At 36.0% G+C, this 21,328-nt stretch overlaps 1 protein-coding gene across 1 annotated transcript in view; it reads right to left on the bottom strand.

Annotated features, from left to right (window-relative positions):
* khdrbs2 (KH domain containing, RNA binding, signal transduction associated 2) overlaps positions 1-15,216 on the bottom strand; it is a 109,941-nt gene extending 94,725 nt beyond the window's left edge. Inside the window, exon 1 of the mRNA XM_041251538.1 lies at positions 14,944-15,216. Within this exon, the coding sequence (XP_041107472.1) occupies positions 14,944-15,052 (109 nt within the window). The 5' untranslated portion in view covers positions 15,053-15,216. The remainder of the gene's footprint in view (positions 1-14,943) is intronic.
* Between the last annotated feature and the right edge of the window lie 6,112 nt (positions 15,217-21,328).

Below are 21,328 nucleotides of genomic sequence, written 5' to 3'. Positions count from 1 at the left end.
CGGTGCTGGAGGAGGAAGCATCGGAGGGCGGAGACGATCCAAGGGTAACTTAAATTCCTGCCCAGTCATCGGGAAAACCGATGAAACCCTGTTGAAGTCTCACAGAACGGAAAATTGTGGGTTGGTGTGCGATGCTTGGTAAAGCTGCTGTGCTGGCACATATGGTGTAAGAGAGGCATGGAGCATCTGCACCTAGGTCTGCTCATTATCACTAGTGTGAGGAATGCTCTCGTGGGAAACGGGGTTGTGAGAGGCAATCAGCAACAGTGTTCTTATTACCAGGTGTGAACTCTAACTTAAAATTGTACTGCTGCAGGCGGTCTGCCCATCTATAGAGGCACAATGGCTTATGTCCTGTTCCAGATGTTGCCAGCAAGGTCATGCATGCTTGGTGATCCGTGTAAAAAATTCGGGCACACAAGTAAATGTGCCAAGGTTTGCACGTCCAAACACAGACTAGGGTCTCTCGCTCTCTGAATATTTTTGTTCAGCCGATGAAAGGGCTAATGAGGCAAAAGCAATCGGTTTTTCCACTCTGTCCTGAATCTGTGAATGGCGTGCCGGAGGCATCACATGTGAAATAGTGGGCTCTGAAAGGCTGAAATGTGCTATAAGACAGGGGCTGTTCTTAGGCAGCGCTTCAATTCCTGAACAGCAGCGGAGCAGTGTGAAGTCTAGTATCAGAAGCTGTCTTTCTTCAACAACTGGCACAATGGTGTGGTGTGGGCTGCATATTGGGGAATGAACGCCAAATAATAAGTGGCCATTTCTAAGAAGGAGACTAACTGAGGGGTGTTGGCTGGCTCTGCGGTGCGATGAACGGCATCCACGTTTGACTGCAGAGGAGTAAGACCTTGAACAGAAACTTTATGTTCCACAATTCAATTTCAGGTACTTAAAACAGGCCTTTATCTGTATTCAGTATCAGGTTCTACTGACTGAGTTTCTATAACACTTGCTTCAAGCGCTGGTCATGTTCACTGATGTTTGCTCCATGCACTACAATATCATCCAGATAGATGGAAATGCCTGGTATTCCTGGCAAAACTAAATTATAATCTTCTGGAAACAGATAGGAGCCGAGCTGAGTCCAAACGGCATTCTTTTAAATAAAAAAAACTCCAACATGGGTGATGAAAGCTGTCAGATCCCGTGCTTCTGGCGCCAAAGCAACTTGTAACCTTGCCACAGGTCAGGCTTGCTGAATAAGGTTGAATTGTAGAAATGGGTTGTGACCTCTACAGCGGTAGGCAGTGGATACTTATTCTGTATAACCACTTTGTTGACAGAGACAGGTCAGCCATCTTCGTCACCAAAATGTTATATACTGACCAGGCTTCAACACTGAAGTGAATAACAAACAAGTAATTTGCGCAAGTCCACACAAAGGCGGATGCCCCCAACCTTCTTTGAAGACACTACAAGATTTGAGATCCATGGGGAGGCATCTATCGGTTACCTGTCCTCAGACATTATAATTCTGCTGACACCTGGTCTCACATGGAGAGGAGTATACGCCATATAGGTTGAATGACAGGGGGCACAGAAGAATCAATCGTTGGGCAATGCTGAAAACCTTGCAGAAGGCCCAGGCCATGAAAAAGCTGTGGAAACTGCTGCTGCCAGGACTGGCAGACCTGTACGATTGGCATGCTGTGTTTGTCTGTGAGCTGGAAGTGTAATGCCTGAAAAAGGTCAAGTCTCGTCAGACTGGAGCCCTCAATTGTCACAAAACAAAAAGAAAAGTAGTCAGTAATTTTCTTTGGTATTGAACTTGAAGGTTGACCGTTCCTCTTATCTAAATAGTGGAATTGTCATAGCCAGAGAGATGCACAGGTGTAGGCTACAAGGGTATCCAGGGGAAAAAAGTGGAGTAAGCTGTGTCACTGAGCAACGAAACTTTTGCTCCGGTGTCTACAAGCAGTTTTACTACAGCCACACCATTCAGCAGACATTTGCATGTTTGAAAAACAGCTGATAACGGTGACACTGAGTTTACAGCGGCTGGTGAGCGTGGCTCCGAGCCCCGCAGGCTTTCACTCTGTTGCTGACTTGCAGACCAGCACCAGCGAGCAAAATGATTTACTTTGCAACAGTCTGGCACCAGTGGGGTGCTGAAAAGATCTACAATTTCTACAGCGCGATGCACAAGCTGGTGGAGCAGCCTGAACTTTCTACACTGCAGTTTCAGATACAGATAAATCTGGGATCTGGGAAATATTCCATGATAATTAAAGCTGTGGTTATATTGAATGCACTCTAGTGCATTACAAGCTCAGAGGGAACGTGAGGTGGCACTTCATGTCCCACTAGAAAATTAATCAGCTGCTGCTACTGGTAGACAGATCAGTCAGGGTAGTAAGTATTATACACTTTACATGTAGTAATGCCAAAGCCATGAAATAATGTACCTTGCATAATTATTATAAATAATAAATAACTGCCCTACGTGCCTCTATTAATATAGCAATCTCCTGTGTCCTGAAGTATGGTTTACGCATTCTCTCGGCGAGTGACCTACTACTTGCTGTTCTGACTTGTGCTGTTTTTCTTGCTCTGCGCTACTGCCGCTCGACATGATCGCCATTTCTACATTCAAACAGGAGCCTTGCGGTGATGCAAGCGCATTCTGTGTCTTGAAGGGATTGTTTGGCTGGGCGCTGTCACTGCGCCACTAAACACGCTTCCACTCCCTGCAGGGAGGACGCGTTTGACTTTAACCACTGCGTCTGCAGCCGTTTCATCAGAATCGAGTCCAAAAGATTTAAAAGGTTAAAAAATATTTTATTTTCAGGACGTTACATTAATATATATATATATATTATATGCTAGGACAAATATTTGAATATTCGAACAAATATTCCCCAACTTGCAGGAAATGTTGTGTAGTGAGTTTTATATAGATTGTATATATTAATTATTTTTGTTGCGACTTTCTGTTATGTGGAATGTAATAAGCGAGAACCAAAACAATGAGTTTTTTCCCCTTTTGTTTTACAGCACCATTTCCACGTTTGTTTTATTTGAAGTGTTTAAAGTTAAATTTCAGTTTTCGTTTGCTTGTTCAGCTACAAAAAGACACAAGTAAACCTCACGTTATGGCTTTATAAAAACGTGTCTATGGTCACTGTGTACTGTGAAAAATGGCAATGGCAAGGAATGAAAAAAAGTACAAAATAAATAAATAAATAAATGCAGTGTTAACTTTACGTACTATTTATTTCGGAAATAAACAAAACAACGTTTAACTCAAACTGCTATTTCTGGCATAATTTGTTTTGTAGTTAATTCACTTGGGTAAAGTAAGTCCTACACAACGTATTCTTTACTCCTGGGATATTTTTCTTCTGTAACCTGTTGCATACTGTACCGTAATGCTGTAAAATAAAGGCACACACACAGGGTGTGATATATTTATAAATCAGTTCTTAGAAATTCTGGCATATGATTGGTTAAAACCTCATCACTTGACCAAACATCCAACTATTGTCCCTGTGACACTGCTTACGGTCAATAGTTTTTTTTTTTTACAAACGCCCTCAAATTACGTCATCACGCTGAACGTCATACTTCTCTTCGTACAACAAAGCAAAATGGCAGACAACAGAAAATTAATTACAAAATATAGTACAAAACAAATGCTCCAAACACTAAAATCTCATAAAACTTAAATTCCTAAAATTCAAACAAATCCAAATCGACTATGTAGATAAATACAACGTTCCCACACCCAACTTTCTCCTCCGAAAATTCTATGCCGCAGTGAGGAATTCAGTCGGCAGTTCAATGCCAAAAGAACTTTAATAACTCTGCGCTACCGAATTCAAAAACATTACTTTCTTGACTGAATCATAAAACAAATAACGACTGCAGACCACGGCTCATAGTGGGAAACTAAAAGCCCTAAGGGAAGAACTATAGTTGATTCAGGCATTATGGTCCCTTGTTGGTAACTATAGTTCTATCCTCGGGGGCCACAGTTTCCCGTTAGATAGCAGTATTAAAAATAAAAAAAATTAAACAAAGTAATCAGCATATAAGGGGATAAAAAACAAATTAAAAAGTAACCATTTAAAAAAAAAGGAGAATTTCCAAAATTAATAGAGATGGGTGGGCTTGCTAGTTGCAGTAGGAGATTTAATGATCTACTAATTTTCATTTCTGTAAGCTATCTATTCAGGGAACTCTATCTTTCATCACTGATAAACATATCATTCTCATCTCCCATATGACTTCACTGTGCTTCATCTAACCTTGTAGCTGCATTATTTATTTAACAGCAGTGAAAAATCCAAGGAGCTGTCTCTTTGCCCTGATCCTTATCTGATACAACACAATGCATTACATCCATTCGCAACACCTCCTTATCATTACAGTGGAAAAACTAACAGATAGTCAAATTCAAATAAAACAGCACACAGTAGCATCCTATTGAACATCTAACAGACACACTGATTTCTTTACCATTTTAGCAAATTTTTGATGCATGTATGTACAGCATTGGCAGAAACATGGAGTAGTATGTCTGTAATGTGGCATACCCAGATTTACTGTATGTTTCTTATCTTGACATAAGGATATCTCTGTTGTGGTTTAAGTATCATAAAATTATATATATATATATATATATATATATTATATATATATAAAGCATATAGGATATCTGTTATATATATATATTAGTCTGTGGCCTATAGACAATGAGTCTATATATAATTGGACGATTAATCTCTAATTAACTTTGCTAATTGTGAATAATAATTTAACACTTCTTATAAAAAAATAAAAAAAAAATATACATTTTATTTTAGTCGGTTATCTTTAGACGTAAAAGAGTCACCTGTCAGGTTAGTATTCACTCGACTCCAACCTGTATTTGTAATAACATCCAGATTCATAACTAACCAATGGGAGAGTCAATGATCTTAACCTTGTTATCCGGTGTCCAATCATGGTTGAGCAGAAGGGGGACATAATTGGGAGTTTAACCAATGAGAAAGTCAAAGATCTGCCCTGGTTTTACAGCTGTCCAGTCATTTATGAGGCAAGACATAAATATGCTATTGTAGGGTAAAAGACTTGCTGAATTCGGCATGATATTGCTTATTATAGAGACCTGAGAATTATAGTCATTGAGAATTGTATTGATATCTTCATATATTTATATATATAAAGAACAACAATGATATTACTTCCCCTCACTAACCTTTTCACTTACAACCTCCTGTGGTTATCATCCAAGACTGATACATCACAAAAACATAGAAAACAAACATAGTTACATTTTGATTACAATTTTATTCCAGAGCTGGTCTTGTTTTGATATGAATGTCTTTGTTCTCATATTTTACCTGTGGCAGCTATGCTATCTCAGGTCCATTAGCTTACCATTCTGAGCATATACTATATTTCATGCATTGCTTTCTAAACAATTCACACTGAATTAAGAGGGAGTTCACATTTAAATGTCATCCCCGCTGATGAAATCACTATACTACGGTATGGTTGAGCCTATTCTTTTCAAATTTAGTTTGTATGTACAGTATTTCATTTGCATATTAAAATATTGTTTGGTATATTTCCACTTTAGCTCATTCAGTAGATGTTTACTACTGCACTATTTAGGCAACCAAAACCTTTTTTAAAAACAATATTATTACAGTTTACTGAAAGCAGCTTTTAACTGTATATACTGTATAATGTAAATAACTGAAATGTATTTACATATTAACTGACATGAATATACAACATAATTTACTATGCTATTTATGCTAAGTATTTAATTTACTTGCTATATTGAACCCTAATCTAACACAAAGTCAGTGCAATTAAATTAACTGTATATGAACTTAGTAGGCAATGTTTTTTTTCATGAGCAATTGCATTGCTTTACTGACAAAAAGATAAAAATATATTTTTATATTCTATGATTTAAAATCTTCAATTTTTTGATTTTGTAATTTAAAAAATATATTTCGAATGGGCTTCTGGTAGAACAGATTAACAGACTAATTTGAAAAATAGCGCCTCCGCTCCAAATGGGCTACCATAGGTAGGTAATTTGGAGAGGCAGAAATGACAGTTCAAAATGGGCTAACCTGTGTTTTAAATAAAATGTACATGTTTTAACTCACTACCCAGGCAGCTCATCTGGAGAGGTTGAAATGACCCGTGTTGACTAAGTGTCTTTACTTTATATAATATTATTATTATACAACGGAAAAAAACAACTGTACATAATGAAATAACCAGTATAATCGAATCCTCAGGGAGATCAAAAAGGGTAATGCTGACCCTAAATACTCTCCCTTCTTCCCAGTACTCTTCCTCTGTTCCTGGGTTGTTCAGGAAGGTTAGGAGCCTGCACTCTCCATCATAAGAAATACGTTATGACTGCTGCCATAATGCTCTTTCCTATCAGCTGCTTTCTGACTTTTTCTTTGTGCCCAAATAAGACCAATTTGAAATCAAACTTATTTGTGGACCCTTTTAGAGCAGCTGTTCTGCAGCTTCATAAATCTCATTTTAATATCACAGACTAAATTTACAAATGTGCCCCACCTACAATTTGCTCATGCATATAATTAAGTCTTGACATGCCTTAAAATGCATGGCTAATGAGTGGTGGAGCGCATTGCACAGCAGAGCGCATTTTGGCGGTACTAATACAGCCTTAACTTGCCAAAAGTGTCATGGTAAATACGGAGCAATTTTAAGGCTGGAGTAAACTCGCTGCTATGGCCTTAATGCTGTCGCAAACATATATGACCCCCATTGTTATCTCAGAATGTGTGTGGGTCTTGGTCGAGTAGTATTTTGGGATTTAAATATTTAAGCCAATTTGTGCTGTGATGTGCAGTGGTGATGTCACATAAATGCTAAACATCATCATCTAGCTTTTAATTAAAGTCAGGTAAATGTGACAATTAGACACCCAAATAAACCCAGCATACTAACCTTAAAACCCATGGCTTTCAATTAGTACTACAGTTATAGATAGAAAGATAGATCATTTCAATTTCTTGTCTAACATAACTGTACAAGGCCAGTCAAAAGTACAGTATAAAGAATAAGCTGAACCATCAAATATTTAATCAAAAACATAAAAAACATATTTAAGTAGACAGATGCTTGCCAGCAAGCTCGTTATTCTCAAGTTATTTGAATGACATTGGCAAGAAATGTTAGTTTGGCACAAAGCATATGTATGCACATGACACTATTACTCTAACAAAGCACTGGACTGGGTTCAAAAAGACTTACAGTAGAATGAGTTAACTAAACGTAATCTCTCCTGAAAAGCAGTAAAACTAAAGCAACCTTGCCTTTTCATACCAAACCTTAAGAGCCTTAAAAAATCTGAAAACTATTTTTGTCTGTGTTAACAAGTTTAACGTAAAGCAGCATGAGGAAACTTGGTAGATTCGAGAGCACTTGTAAGAATCAATGGGTTGTAAATTTAGCATAAATCAGATTATGCTGGAGTGTTATTACCCTGTATCATTGACTTGGTTGTGAAGCTCAGAGTCCATGCATATTTGCTTTTCTGGGCAAAAAGTGTAAAAGCACCTTACATTGTTTTTCAATACAGTCTTAACAGAAGGATTACAAGACCACCAGTGTGTATCGGAATTTGTCAAATGGCCAGTGATCTGTTTTATCTTATTAGTCAGCAATGCTGCACATACAGTACAACTGTTTCACTTACTGTTTGTCAAACTTGATACTTCTCCATAGAAGTTCAGATCTATATCAGTGTTGGTTTAAAAGCTTTGCACGTCATCACATCCAAATTGCAGAAGTACAGTTAAGATGGTTCTTTGTGTTGTGCATAATATGTGTACTGCTGAAATCATCTGCCCTCGGTCTTGAGGCACAAGTACATTTGACAAAAGCTTTGCTGCATCTTCCAGAATCATTCAGCTCTTGAACCACTGTCTAACATTGATGGTAGTTCAAGGTTTGGACCTTATACATTAGGTGATCACAATTGGGGCATGAGATATCAGTACAAGGCAAAATAACCAAAAGTGTTTTCTGGAGTTATTTCATATTCTCTTTAGGAGTTTTAACTGAGCTCCAATTCCAGACTTTAGTGAGCAACTAATTCCAAAAAATTATTCCATATGAATTTCTGTCATGTTCAAAAAAAAATCTAGGTGACATTTCGGCTCACATTAAAAATGGAGCATACATTTTTTAATCTATTTTTTTCTATTCCCTATACACACTAATGCCGTACCTCTTTTGCTGACAGCACAGTATTTCAAAGTAGACAAGTAACAGCAGAACATTTGTGTCCCTGCAGAAGACAAAAAATCTATTTAAAAATAGACTTTGCAGCATTGATTGCAGGTAGGATGATTCTGGTGTTAGCTTCCTCTCAGCTTTTGGTGATCCAGGCTATCCCATGCCATGGAAACCATCAGGTTTTGTGAAAACCTTGACCGCTAAAAATTCAAAAAGATCTGACTTGTCTGCCAGAAGAAGGTCGGTAAATAAACACTTCATTCCTTTGATACAGGTAATTCCCTGCTGTGTCCTTGGTAAATGTGTCTATGATGGGAAGAACTACATGATTCCCCTTAAGCATACTTAACTGAATCAGGCTTGTAGTGATAAAGAACCACATCAATCAAACTGCTAAACATCACTCAAGTGATTGAAAATAGCTTCAGCATAGGTCACCAAAACTGCTCATACCATTCACTTTAACAACATATTTGGGTACTGAATGGGTTAACTAAATGGGTTAACCCAAGAGTCGGTGCTTAAACCATAATGGTATGACTGTATTATAATAATTGATCAAATACAAAAGTTTATTTTGTTTCTTGGCTCCATTAATATACCTCCATCCACCAAATGATATATGCCTAGGAGCCAGAACAAAACACAGATCTGGACTGAGATTCTGTCACCAATCATGTCAAGACCAAAATGTAGCCCATAAATGATATCTACAGCCAAGGTAAAAAAGACTAGATTCACTTTCTGCATACATCTGACTAATCACCGTTTGGGTGTTTTTGGTACAAATTAATCTAGAGGCAATCAATAAACACAAATTACTTAGTGAATCACAAGTCTGAAATATGTAATGTAGTATCACTTTTTAAATTTTTAAGGAAAAATGGTTCAAAGAAAAATCTAATGCCTGAATGCACTGATTAAACTGTGCACGTAACTATTTCATTTATGACATGACTTAGATGAAACTATACAGAATAAATACACAGTTGGATGGCACATTCTTGTCGCTTTTATAATACAAAAATATGCATATGCTAATTGCATAGAATGTTCAGACCCAAATTGTTTCAGCATGTTTTTTTTCCTAACCAAATTACATTACTAGGCCTAAATGGATTGTAAACTAGGCACAGTGTCACATTATAAAGTGTCAATTTTAGGGTTGTAGTATTGCAGTAAAAATGACAGATAAGTTTTCCCAAACTGGTTGTGGCCAAACTGGCTTTTTCACATTTTAAAGGACAGAGGAAACAAACTAGATGTTATTACATGACACTTGTTTACATTATATTCCTGAATCTTTCTATGTATAGCTATTTTTTTTTAGTTCAGAGGGTTACATAACATAAGCAATATTTTTCTTCATAGATGCTTACTCCCAAGTGTGCAACACATGAATGGGTGGTTTAATACAATGAACTAGGTCAGTAGAAATTAATAGGAAAGTCCTACCAGTAAATCAAATCTGGCAGGCAACCAATGATCCATGTAGCCCAGTGGACTGGCTCAGTGTCTTTCTTCAATTTAATATCAGTGTTTACTGATTCATGATAAACAAAACAGAAACGACTTATGAATCAGAGGAAACAAAATAGACTGCATAATCACATAACTTTATTTGTACAGAATGGTTGTCTGCTAGAGATTCCACTTAATTATAAAGGACTGACATAAGGTTGCTTGTAGTATATCCACACATGCAGTGTTATTTAGCCGATGTGCAGAATTTTAGCATAGAACCCTGAATATCTGCCTATGATATAAAAAGGAGGCTGTGTGGTCTGGTGGTTAAAGGAAAGGGCTTGTAACCATAAGATCCCCGGTTCAAATCCCAGCTCACTCCTTGACTCACTGTGTGACCCTGAGCAAGTCACTTAACCTCCTTGTGCTCTGTCTTCCGGGTGAGGCGTTGTTACAAGTAGCTCTGCTGCCGATGGGTAATTCACACACACTAGTCTTTGTAAGTCACCATGGATAAAGGCGTCTGCTAAATAAACTAATTATATGATGTGGTTAAAGATAAAGAGTAAGTAGCTTCAGAATTTGAACGGTTCCTTTACCTTCTGTATGATGTTGGCAAATTAGTCATTATTAATGTGCTGCTCTTCAGTGCAAGTTGACAGTCATAGACATATGTAACACAGGCTAAATTTGAGTATCACTGATCTAGTGCAGAAATACTGTGCCAGCTAGCAAAAGGAAACCTCATACATAGTAGCTGTTCACTTGACGGCAATGACTTTTACCAGTTCAAAGACATTCTACGTGGGCCGGTTATTTAAGAACCAAAAGATCATCAACAGATAAAAAGAGAGGATTAGAGATACTGTTGTTATAGCAAATACTGCAAGAAGAAAGAGTTCATTTGTTCATTTAAAACGTTAGACAGTGCTGCAATAATTACAGCAAAACTGACAGTTTTTTAACCTTTAGTCAGTGGCAATAATTGAGTTCACATGGGTGGGAAGGGGTGCAAATGCACCATGCATACACAAACATGGCAAACCTATTATTTAAAGCAAAAAAAAAAAAAATAAAACTCAAATCAGGTTTATATTATTATTTAAACAGTTTTGTATTAAATAAACTTTGTTTTAAAGTGCTAAACATTTTTAAAATATTGTATTTATTTATTTAAAAAAATGTGCTATCAACTGTAAATAACTGTAAATTGTCACAAACACAAATATAAGCTACAAAAAACCCCATTATATCATAGTTGGAAACTTAGGTGTACAAAATCTAACAAAAAATGATTTGTCTGCACATATCTGTGCTTCAACATGAAGTCGATGTGCATAAAAAAGCAGCTTCTCTTTTTGTCAGAAAAAAACCCACAAAGACAATTTGTATACATAAGAAAACAACAGTTTGAAAGTCCTGTAGATAAGGGTACATTTACTCTGCACTGAGGTCTTAACCTTCGACCAGACATTGTCTTGTAGTCTGGATCAGCACGCCTTGTTCATCTGGTAGAGTTAACAGTGCCATGGGAAGATGCTGTGGATGAGGCGTATGAGAGGAAGAAACTTTGGTATGCTAGCTGCTGAAGTGGAACAGCGAGGATGGAGAGTCTGAGTTTACCCAGTGGAGGTGGGTTGTCGAGGATATGTGGCACACTCTACAACCTGGTTTCTCAGAGACATCAGGTTCAGTGGCCAAGAGTTGCGTCGCACAGTGGAGAACTTATCTGAAGCAGCAGAAAGGAGCAGCAACTGGCTGTGGTTGAGATGGAAAGATGAAGGATGGGGATCTCAAGCACAACAGAACGAAAGCAACGCTGATGTACAGGTAAGTAAGCTGGGCTGAGCTGAGTGGGGGATGGAGGGGGGTGATGCTGGGATGCCAGAATCACTGTTGAGCCCTCTTGAGGTGTCATGGGCTAGTCAACGAAACACTGAGAACGGAAGGTGCCCACTTGAAGACTCCAGAGATGTACCCTTCTTAGCTCAATCCAGATTGTTGTCATACTGATGCGCTGGGGAGACTGCACTGGGTGATCCCCGGGGCCAGCATCGCAGCCGTTGTGTGTGCTGATGCGCTGGGGAGGCAAAATGAGCTGATCCCTGGAGCCAGCATTACACTTCAGCAATCGACACCAGACAGAAGGATATCTACATCATCAGATGGAAAACAACGCAAATGGATGGGGATGCAGTTGGATCACATTAGTTTACTGCAAAGCTACGTTTTAGTTGGTGCTTATCTTGGCGAGAGCAGAGTTCAAATCAGCATGAAGTTCAACATCTACTCTCATGTAATGGAAATCATGTCATCTCTAACAGGCACCCATTCTACAAGTCATCAAGCACTAGTGGTAGACCAGTTTAAGAAATATGTCTTTTTTGTAATGTGTGGAATAAAATAAGATGTTTTTCAATAATGTACCATGGAAGGTAGTAAGCAGGATACAATAAAGAATGCAGTAATCAAATACAGTGCCAGAAACATATCATTATACACACATAGATGCTCATTCTAAGATAGGAAATTGACTACATAGGGCTAAAAATGTATCTATAGGGCTAAGTCAATAATTTTAGAAGTGGTATGTTTTTTCTACATCCATTCCAGCTCCCCTGCAACTCTCAGCACTCGATAATACAAGTAAACAGGAGATGCACGTGGTAACCTGCAATATATGAAAGACACATCTTTTTTACAACTTTCTGAAGATGGAAAATATAATACAATCTTATTACTGTACTTATGAAGTAATAAAGAGGATATGGTAAAGATTCAGTTATCAAATACAGTGCCTGAAAAGAATGTTTTATACTACATAGATGCACAGTTTCATGAAACTGTCCATTGGCTAAAAAAAGTAATCGATTAATGTTTAATCACATGTTTAGATATCCTACGATGTTCAAAGAGTTATGAGATATGTTTATTTTAAAAGCACTGGGATGCATTTGCACCCATTGCCACTATCAAAAGGTTATCACAGAAGATGTCTGAGGCTTTTTAACACAGACAATGTGTTAATGCAATACTTCCTTTAGCATTAATGTATGGAATGTATGTTTTATAAAAGGAGAATGAATAGGGATTTGCATAAAACTATTATTATTGCTTTATTACTCTTTTCAAACGTAGTACTTGTAGTACCATCTTTGAATGGATTGAACATTTCTAGTAAGGTGCATTTTTAATATGCACCAGTCCTCATTTCAGGTTATTGTACCACTTCTGGAATATAGGATAATACGTTGTATTGCTTTCTTAGTGTAATGCAAACTGTATAGAAATAAAACTAAATGTCCTTGAAGAACATATACAATATCAAAATACATTAAGAGATTTTCAATGTTTTCACAAACGAAGAGGAGGAAGATGACATAAACAGTTAATAATTAATGTTCATCGAATGTAGAAGTGCTTGAACAACAGTTATCTACAAAATATGCCTGAAGGCCTGTTCGCTGAATGTATGAGAGAGAATAATTTGACATGTTTGGCACCTGTTTTTGTATATTGAGGCACCACAGCAATAATAATAATAATAATAATAATAATAATAATAATAATAATAATCATCATCATCATCATCATAATAATAATATGCTTATTATTATTATTATTATAATACAAAAAAATATGCTCTGTTAAATGATGAAGCCCTTGTACATTCTGACACACTGGGGGACCACTAATGAAGGAAACAACAGTGACAGGTGGAGCAATGGCAGATGGCACCAAAGGAAAACAAAGGTAATCGATAAAAGTGATGCCTAAGGCAAAAACAAAAGAGAGGGCAGCATCTAAGAAAATGCACAGAGAGATGTGTGTAGATGGATCTCTGAATGTTAGAAGACAGAGGAATACCAAAGGACAGAACATTTGGTAGCACACCTGCTACACACCTATGATTGCTAATACTGTGGGATCCTGGCTGGAGGTTTGATTGAATAACATGAGAGGGAGATAGCGTGGCACAGTATTTAATGATTGAATTTACCTCTAGGTGGGAGGTTTTACTTTACAGGTATTATCTGAAAAATGTTCCAAGTTTGCTGTCTGACAATAACAGCAACCAATCTGAAAAAAGAGTGGTGTTATTCTACATTAACACGTGCCGCATAGCAATTACCATCAATGTACTATTTTACAAGTATGTGTAAATGTATAACATTAAGTATAAACCCATAGACAATGACAAACAAAATGTGCTCATGTCCATAGTAGAATTCCTTGAGATACTTTGATATTGAAAAGTATTGGTATATTAACACCCTTAATTTAACAACTCTCATGACTAATTAATGCCCCAGTGTCCTCTGCAGGGCACATGGGGACTTGGTGTCAAACTCTGAGAATACATTATTCAATGTTACATCCTCTTTGCACTTGCAGGTCATTTAGATACTAGAGTTTTTATGTATGTATGTATGTATGTATGTATGTATGTATGTAAGCCTTTGTAATTGCTTGTCTACAGTATTTGGATCAGCAATAGGAACGGTTTTTAAACCATTTAGTTTAATTACATGTCATATCTTGAAAGAACTTCGGAAAACGACACTCTTGCCACTTGAACATAAAAACATGCTATAGTTAATCACGCATGATCAATTGTTGCCAAATCAGCCAATATATACTAACATTTTCCAAATAATACAAAGTAATAATGTTCCCAAAAACGTTCCTTATTTGGTTTAACACAATTTATAACATGTGTAACATACAATATAGTGTGATCAAGTATGCCTTGAGTTACGAACAAAGCTTACACTGACACATTATGCACAATCCAGCTGTTGTACAGTATCTGTCTGGGCACCTCAAGGTTTAAAAGATGCTCGAAATGACTAATTACACGAAAATGCCAACACCAGTAACACCTTGCATTCCCCAGCTGCCTGAAACCACATACTGTACTATACAAAAGACGAGCAGAGGAAGAGAAACTGCTTATATATGATCTTATAACGCTACTAGTTATGTACAGTGCGATTCGGTTTTTTTCTGTCAGATGAGCAATTCCGTCACACACAACTTAATATATCCACATATAATCATAAAATGCTACAACTATGATGTCCTGTAACGCACATAAAAATAGTCTCTCATTGAAAATACAGTATTTATAGCATATAAGGGAAACTTGCATCATAGCATTCTTTTGAAAATTGTAACAAATAAGACAGCTATCTTGTCTCCCACATTCTTGCACTGTAACAAACTTACCTTCAGCCAAGAAGCGCATTCCATGAACAAAAGAAGGATCCAAGCTATCTTTTTCGGCCATCAGCTCTGGCAGATATTTCTCCTGCTCCATAATACCACTCTCCTTCATTAAATTGACTGCTTGTGGAGGTGAACCACAAAAAAAAGTAGTCAGTCTCGCAAAATGCACTTAGTCTCTACTTTGCAATTCTCTTCACAACCACTGTGTAAAATGCTGTAGCGAAATCTTCCAAGTGAGTACCTATTGAACACCGACTCAGCGTTTGAGACCCATTTGTGGCGTCCACTCAACTCTCTCCTGTTAAAAGAACTGCTAGCTAGATTCACAGCTGAGGCGGAAAATATGCCCAGCCCCCTTTTAGAGCAGATTGGTTACATAGAAACACCAAGAAGATTCGCAGAATACAAATGGTCGGTGTGACTGTCAGACAATGTGATTGACACTGAATCTGGAGCACTGTTGAGCTGCTGCTGTCCATGGTAGTGAATACTACCCACAGTGGTAGTACTCCCCACACGCGGGAAAACAAGAACACAGCTGCTACAGTGAGAAGTACGCAGGTTAACATCTGCTTCGTTTCTACAAACATAAGACGCAGGTTCGAATTGAAATGGCCATCATAAGAACATGGGTAAAAAAATCACCCCCCCCCCCCCCCCCCGGTTTACGACGACCCGCGCTCCACCGGACTGTCTGAGATGTAACGTGCTCGTTAAGTGGGCGTAAAACGCTCAGGGGTGAAAATTTGGTTTACCTTATATAGCGCCAGCAACATAAAACCTGGCGCCAGTAGACATGTTTAATTTTTTGTAATTTTTTTTTCCTCTTAGCAACTGTAGATGACGATTTCTCATTGGGTCTGGACTAATCACGTTAACTGCCCCACACTCATTCACATACACAGGAGAGAAGAACGTGTTGTGTAGGAAAGTGGTAGCAAACATGTCGCAGGGCACTTTTACAGTCATCAGTTAAATATTTGTTCAGCAAGTCAAAAAGATATGTGGGCAAAAGTAAACTTAACAGGTAACAATACATTATAAAATAATGTTTCGTGTTCGCAAGCCATTTACCGCGAAAGTTAAGCTTTGCTTGTTTATAAACACATGCTGTTTATTTAACAAATACTCCTGCTTTGGTTAGATGCATATAATCACGGATTTATGTTAAAACCAAATCAGTTGTTGCAGCTAATGTTAATCGAATCCATTAATACAATTCAAGGAATTCGCGAGCTATTGTTTTGTTAATATGTCGACGCTTGGGCTACTCAGATCTGCCGTCTTAGGTTTCTTAATACTATAGCAATGTTGGTGTTAAGTGATTATATAAATATACAGTACTATTGTTTCTAATACCGCTCATCGTTTTGTGAATTAGAGTTTATATTTCTTACCAAGTAAAATACCCTATTTTTGAATGGAATAATAATATGACAATAATAATGACAATTAAACTACACTACCCACATCTAAAATACCCTCTTCTTAAGTAGATTTCTTTACACACACACACACATATATATAATGATATACACATATATATATATATATATATATATATATATATATATATATATATATATATATATATATATATAATAGGGGGATATATATATTATATATATAAAATATTATAGAACGGGACTTTAAGTCTTGCCCTGGATGAGAGATTTTTTTTTTTACAAAATATGTGTGCCACACGGGTGTGATCTAGACCAAATGGGTAAACTTTTGTTAAAAAAAAATAAAAAAATGCTGTAACAGAACACACTAAAAACGAATTGAGATGTTGGGGTGGGGATGGAACTGATCAAGAAGTGTTTGGCCATACTGTCAAAGTGAGTGAAGTTGCCAAGAATACTCAGATTTGATAAAGGACTTTGTTGCCGCTAAAGCTAGGAAAATGTATTTGTAATGTATGTTCTTACATAATTTAGAACATACAAAGAAAAAAAAGGATTTGATAATGCACAGGTATTTTTTCGTTATTATTTATTTATGTATGTATGTATTTATGTATTTATTTCTGCCTAGTTATTCTCTCCTCCGACTTGTCAGAACCTCATAGTCAGGCATTACGATGTTTTTCAATAGGCCTACTGGGGCATGGTCATTTTATTAAAAAAAATGAATACATGATATGTTTCAAGTAGACTGGAATTGTGAGTGCTTTAAAGTTGTGAATTGTATAAAATTCTAACAAGCGAACAGAAACAAGTATTCATTAACATTTGAATATCATTCATATTATTTACCACCTCTTAATAATAATATAATAATAATAATAATAATAATAATAATAATAATAATAATAATAACTGTATAAAACTAGAAGCAAACTACTCAAAACAATCATTTCATTGCCCTACACCCAATTTTCACAGGACTAATACTTCGACAGAACACAGCCTTGTGCTCCAGGAACTACCCCTAGTTGGTAAAACACTGGCTTTTTACAGAGATAACTTTAAAAAAAGTAAATATCATTTTAACATCTCTACATCTTTACATACAAGCTAAACACCTCAGCCAGGGAAACGTATCCGCTGCTATCTCTGATAAGAAAACAAAAGAATATTCCATTTACACTTTATTGTGAGCTGTACCTAACCATTTAACCTGATCGAGGTGCTGGAAATTTTTTCGAGGGATGTTAATCTATTCAGTTATTAATTCTAGAGAGAGAGCTAGGCAGAGGATCAATGAGTGACTGCCTTATGACTTGATCCGCAACAATTCTAATAGACAGGTCTCAATAACGTGATCAGGCAGTTTAGATAAACATTGATTTTCAATGGTTATATATGTATGATCTACAATACACAGTTATGTTGGTCTGTTAGAACTCTCTGTAAAAAGATAGTAGCACAGTGCATTGAACTACACAATAGAAAACTATCCTTAGAACTGACTGGTATGGGTTATTGTTAAAACAATTATGGCCCTTGAATTATAAATTAAAATAAGACATTTTTGCATGTACAATAAAAACATGAAATAAAAGTAATTGTTTTGAAACCATTTTTATTTCTGATGCCTTCAATGTGTCTCTAAGAGGACAAATTAACATTATGTAGCATTCTTTGAAAATGGTGTTCCCAATTTATCAAACATTACCAGTGCAGTTAACAGACTGTCAGTATGTTTCCAGAGGCCGCAAGGACCGGTTTATCAGCACTGAACGTTGCTCAGTGTTTGTATCAGGATGAATACTAATCAATGGATTTGTTGTATGCTTCAGCTTGCCAAGATGGATTAGAGCATGGTGACAGTCTGTCTAGGCAACACACAAAGCAAATGGACAGCTTGTCTCTGCTTAATGACATGATGAATTTTATACCCATCTTCTTCGTGTTGGCAAACAGCTGTACTTTGTTAAGCAAATATATTGATTGCTTAACAATGCATTTTTAAATGAAAAGGAAAATAATTACGTGTTATTTGCACCTATAGAAGGTGACATATATATATATATATATATATATATATATATATATATATATATATATATTGGTGGAGCTACATTAAAAACTAAACACATTTTGTTTTCACTCAGTGTCAGGTTTTTGTTTTAGCTTTGGATGTTTGTAACTGCATTAATATTTATTGTAAATTAATAGCATATTAAATACTGTAATACTTCAATAATAATTGAGACAGTTATGCTGTACCCTTCCTTAAAACACATTAACAAGTTGGAATTCAAGGGCAACTTGTATAGGTATGAAATATCAGAGTTGTCTTAACAAATGTATGTATCTTCTTATTTAGATGTTTCAGTCAACACATCCCGGTGACTTAAAGAAGTTTAAGCAGCCTCAAAGTGGCTTGCAAACATTTCTTCTTTCTAAATTTACAAAGTATAGCAGAGAGTAACCATTCTCCTGCAGCCTCTTGCCAATGGTAGATCTAAGAAGTATTGGTGGTATATTTTAACGTATTGTTTTTTATTTACTAAACATTTTCTGTCAGTTTCTGAATGTAGGACAGTCACTTGCTGCTTATTGGTATTGGTCAGGCAGCAGTTTGATTCTAAAGAAATGGTGTAAAGTTGGTGGTTCAATTGCAAATCATGGTGTTCAGTTCTTTGAGTTCTTCATTGGTCTCCACATTTCACTGTTTACAGAATTGTACATTGCATGTTACATTGAGCCTGGGGACGGAGAGGTCAGTCAACATATAGCCTCCTCACTAGTTGTATCAGTTTTCTAATTAATAAGTTGTTTTCAAGCTTATAAACATTTCTGTTTGAAAAAAAGCTTTTAATCAGTGCTGAAGTTACATTAAAGTAACATATTCTCAGGCTGTAAAATGACACCTTTCTTTGCCTTCTTTGTCAATTTTTTAAATATATATATGATACATACCATATTTCTTCTGTCTGTTCCTTTATGAGATCAGAGAAGAGAGCCATCCCAGGATATGGCTTACCATTCATATAGCTACTTAGACCTTATAACTCAGCTGTCAGAAAATGTGTTAGACATGCATCAGTATTTTCTTGTTTATATATATATTTTAGACATACCAGTAGACAGCTTCAATTGCTGTAGTGTACAGTAATAATATAATTTGCAGTTTGCAAAAACATGCACCCAACAGTAACGTTACAATCAAAATTATAATTAGGTCAATAATCAACATCCACAGTGAAATTGAGTAGTTCCAGACCACCCGTGGCCTCTCTTTTTCAAGACATCCTAGAAAGGTGCTGATTGTACCATGGTTTTGTGATGTGAACTGCTCTCTGCTGAGGGCCCAGAGATACCATATTTATTTAAAATTAAATCAGATTCAGTCTCTGTCTCCTTGGGTGAAAGGGTAATAATTTAACCGACTGTGTTACTTGTGCTTATCTTAGTTACAAACATGATATACAATTGATGCCAATGTACTTAACCGTTTTACATATATATTATACATATAGTATATATATATATATAATCAGATTTCAGTCTCTTCTCGCTTGGGTTGTATATCTGGTGAATATATATAGTAATATTGCCTAATATTATAATTATAATAATGAATATTTTTTTTTTTAATGTAAAATAGATAATGGATGCCACAGAAAATTGTATGACCACCCAAGTAATTTTGGTGTATGACTATATTAAGGGCTCATTAGAAACAAGGCAGTCTTCATTTAAACAGAGCCATTTTAGATGGATTCTTGCAGCTCTCTAGTGGAGAGTTTTAATACTGCAGGTTTTTTTGTTTTTGTTTTTTGTTTTTTACATTTCAACTAATAATTGCTTTTAGCATTTGGGGCTGTTGAATTATAAACATGTTTAATGATTGGTTTAAATAGAAGCATGTAAGGTCTTTCTTTGTTCAGTGAGTTCTGCCAAAACCTGTAGCTATGTGTGCGATGGCAGCACAAATTAAACAGTCCACAATAGCTTTCATGAAGAACAGAGCAGGATATCTGCCAGAGACGGCTGCAGGAGGATGGGGAAGAGGAAGAATGTGAAAACTAGATGCTAATGAAGCAAGAAATACAGTGGGTGAAAATAATGTGATTTGATGCATATACATTCTAATTGTGAGCTATAATTAGTTATGTACAGATATATATATATATATATATATATATATATATATATATATATATATATATATATATATACACACACACACACACATATATATATATATATATATATATATATATATATATATATATATATATATATATATACACATGAAACCTTTCATGAAACGGACATATTTTGTCTAGTTATTTTAATCTAAATGTTATACTACAGTAATAGGTACAACAGGTTCAATAAGGTGATTTACATTGTATTAAATGATATAATTAACCTTAATTGGAATGAATGGTAGATAACTAACGTTCACGATTCTTGTTTAAATTAAAAAAAAAAAAAAAAAAGAAAAAAAAAGCTTTTGATTGGTTGTGCTTTAGCCTTGCAATAATAAACCAATAACCATGCTGTCTTCAATGTCTACATTGTTAACATTTGAAAGTCCTGCCATCTCAACACCCCTAAACAGCCAGGAAAGTCATTTGTGAATTCATGCTGTTTTTATTATTATTCATATAGATATTAGATGAGCAGACAATGATTGTATACAGGAATAAAAGGGTGTAGCTCATAGTGTGACAATGAGGACATCGATAATTTGTTTTGTGCAGCTGCAACATGTCAACATTTATTTAGTAAATTATGCTAGAACTGAGCTAAATGATTTTATAGTTGTAGCCATAAATCACATATTGTACCAAAACTAGAAACTAATTTTTACAAATGCATTTGTTGAAATAATTGAAATTGGTCTTCAGTCAGTGTTTAAGGTTAGAAAAATACTGGAATACCTATATATAGAACAAATATAGGTGTGGTTTAAAAAATTAAAA

Source organism: Polyodon spathula, chromosome 6 (assembly GCF_017654505.1).
Source record: "Polyodon spathula isolate WHYD16114869_AA chromosome 6, ASM1765450v1, whole genome shotgun sequence".
Classification (NCBI taxonomy): Eukaryota; Metazoa; Chordata; class Actinopteri; order Acipenseriformes; family Polyodontidae; genus Polyodon; species Polyodon spathula.
This window is presented reverse-complemented; position numbering and strand designations above follow the sequence as displayed.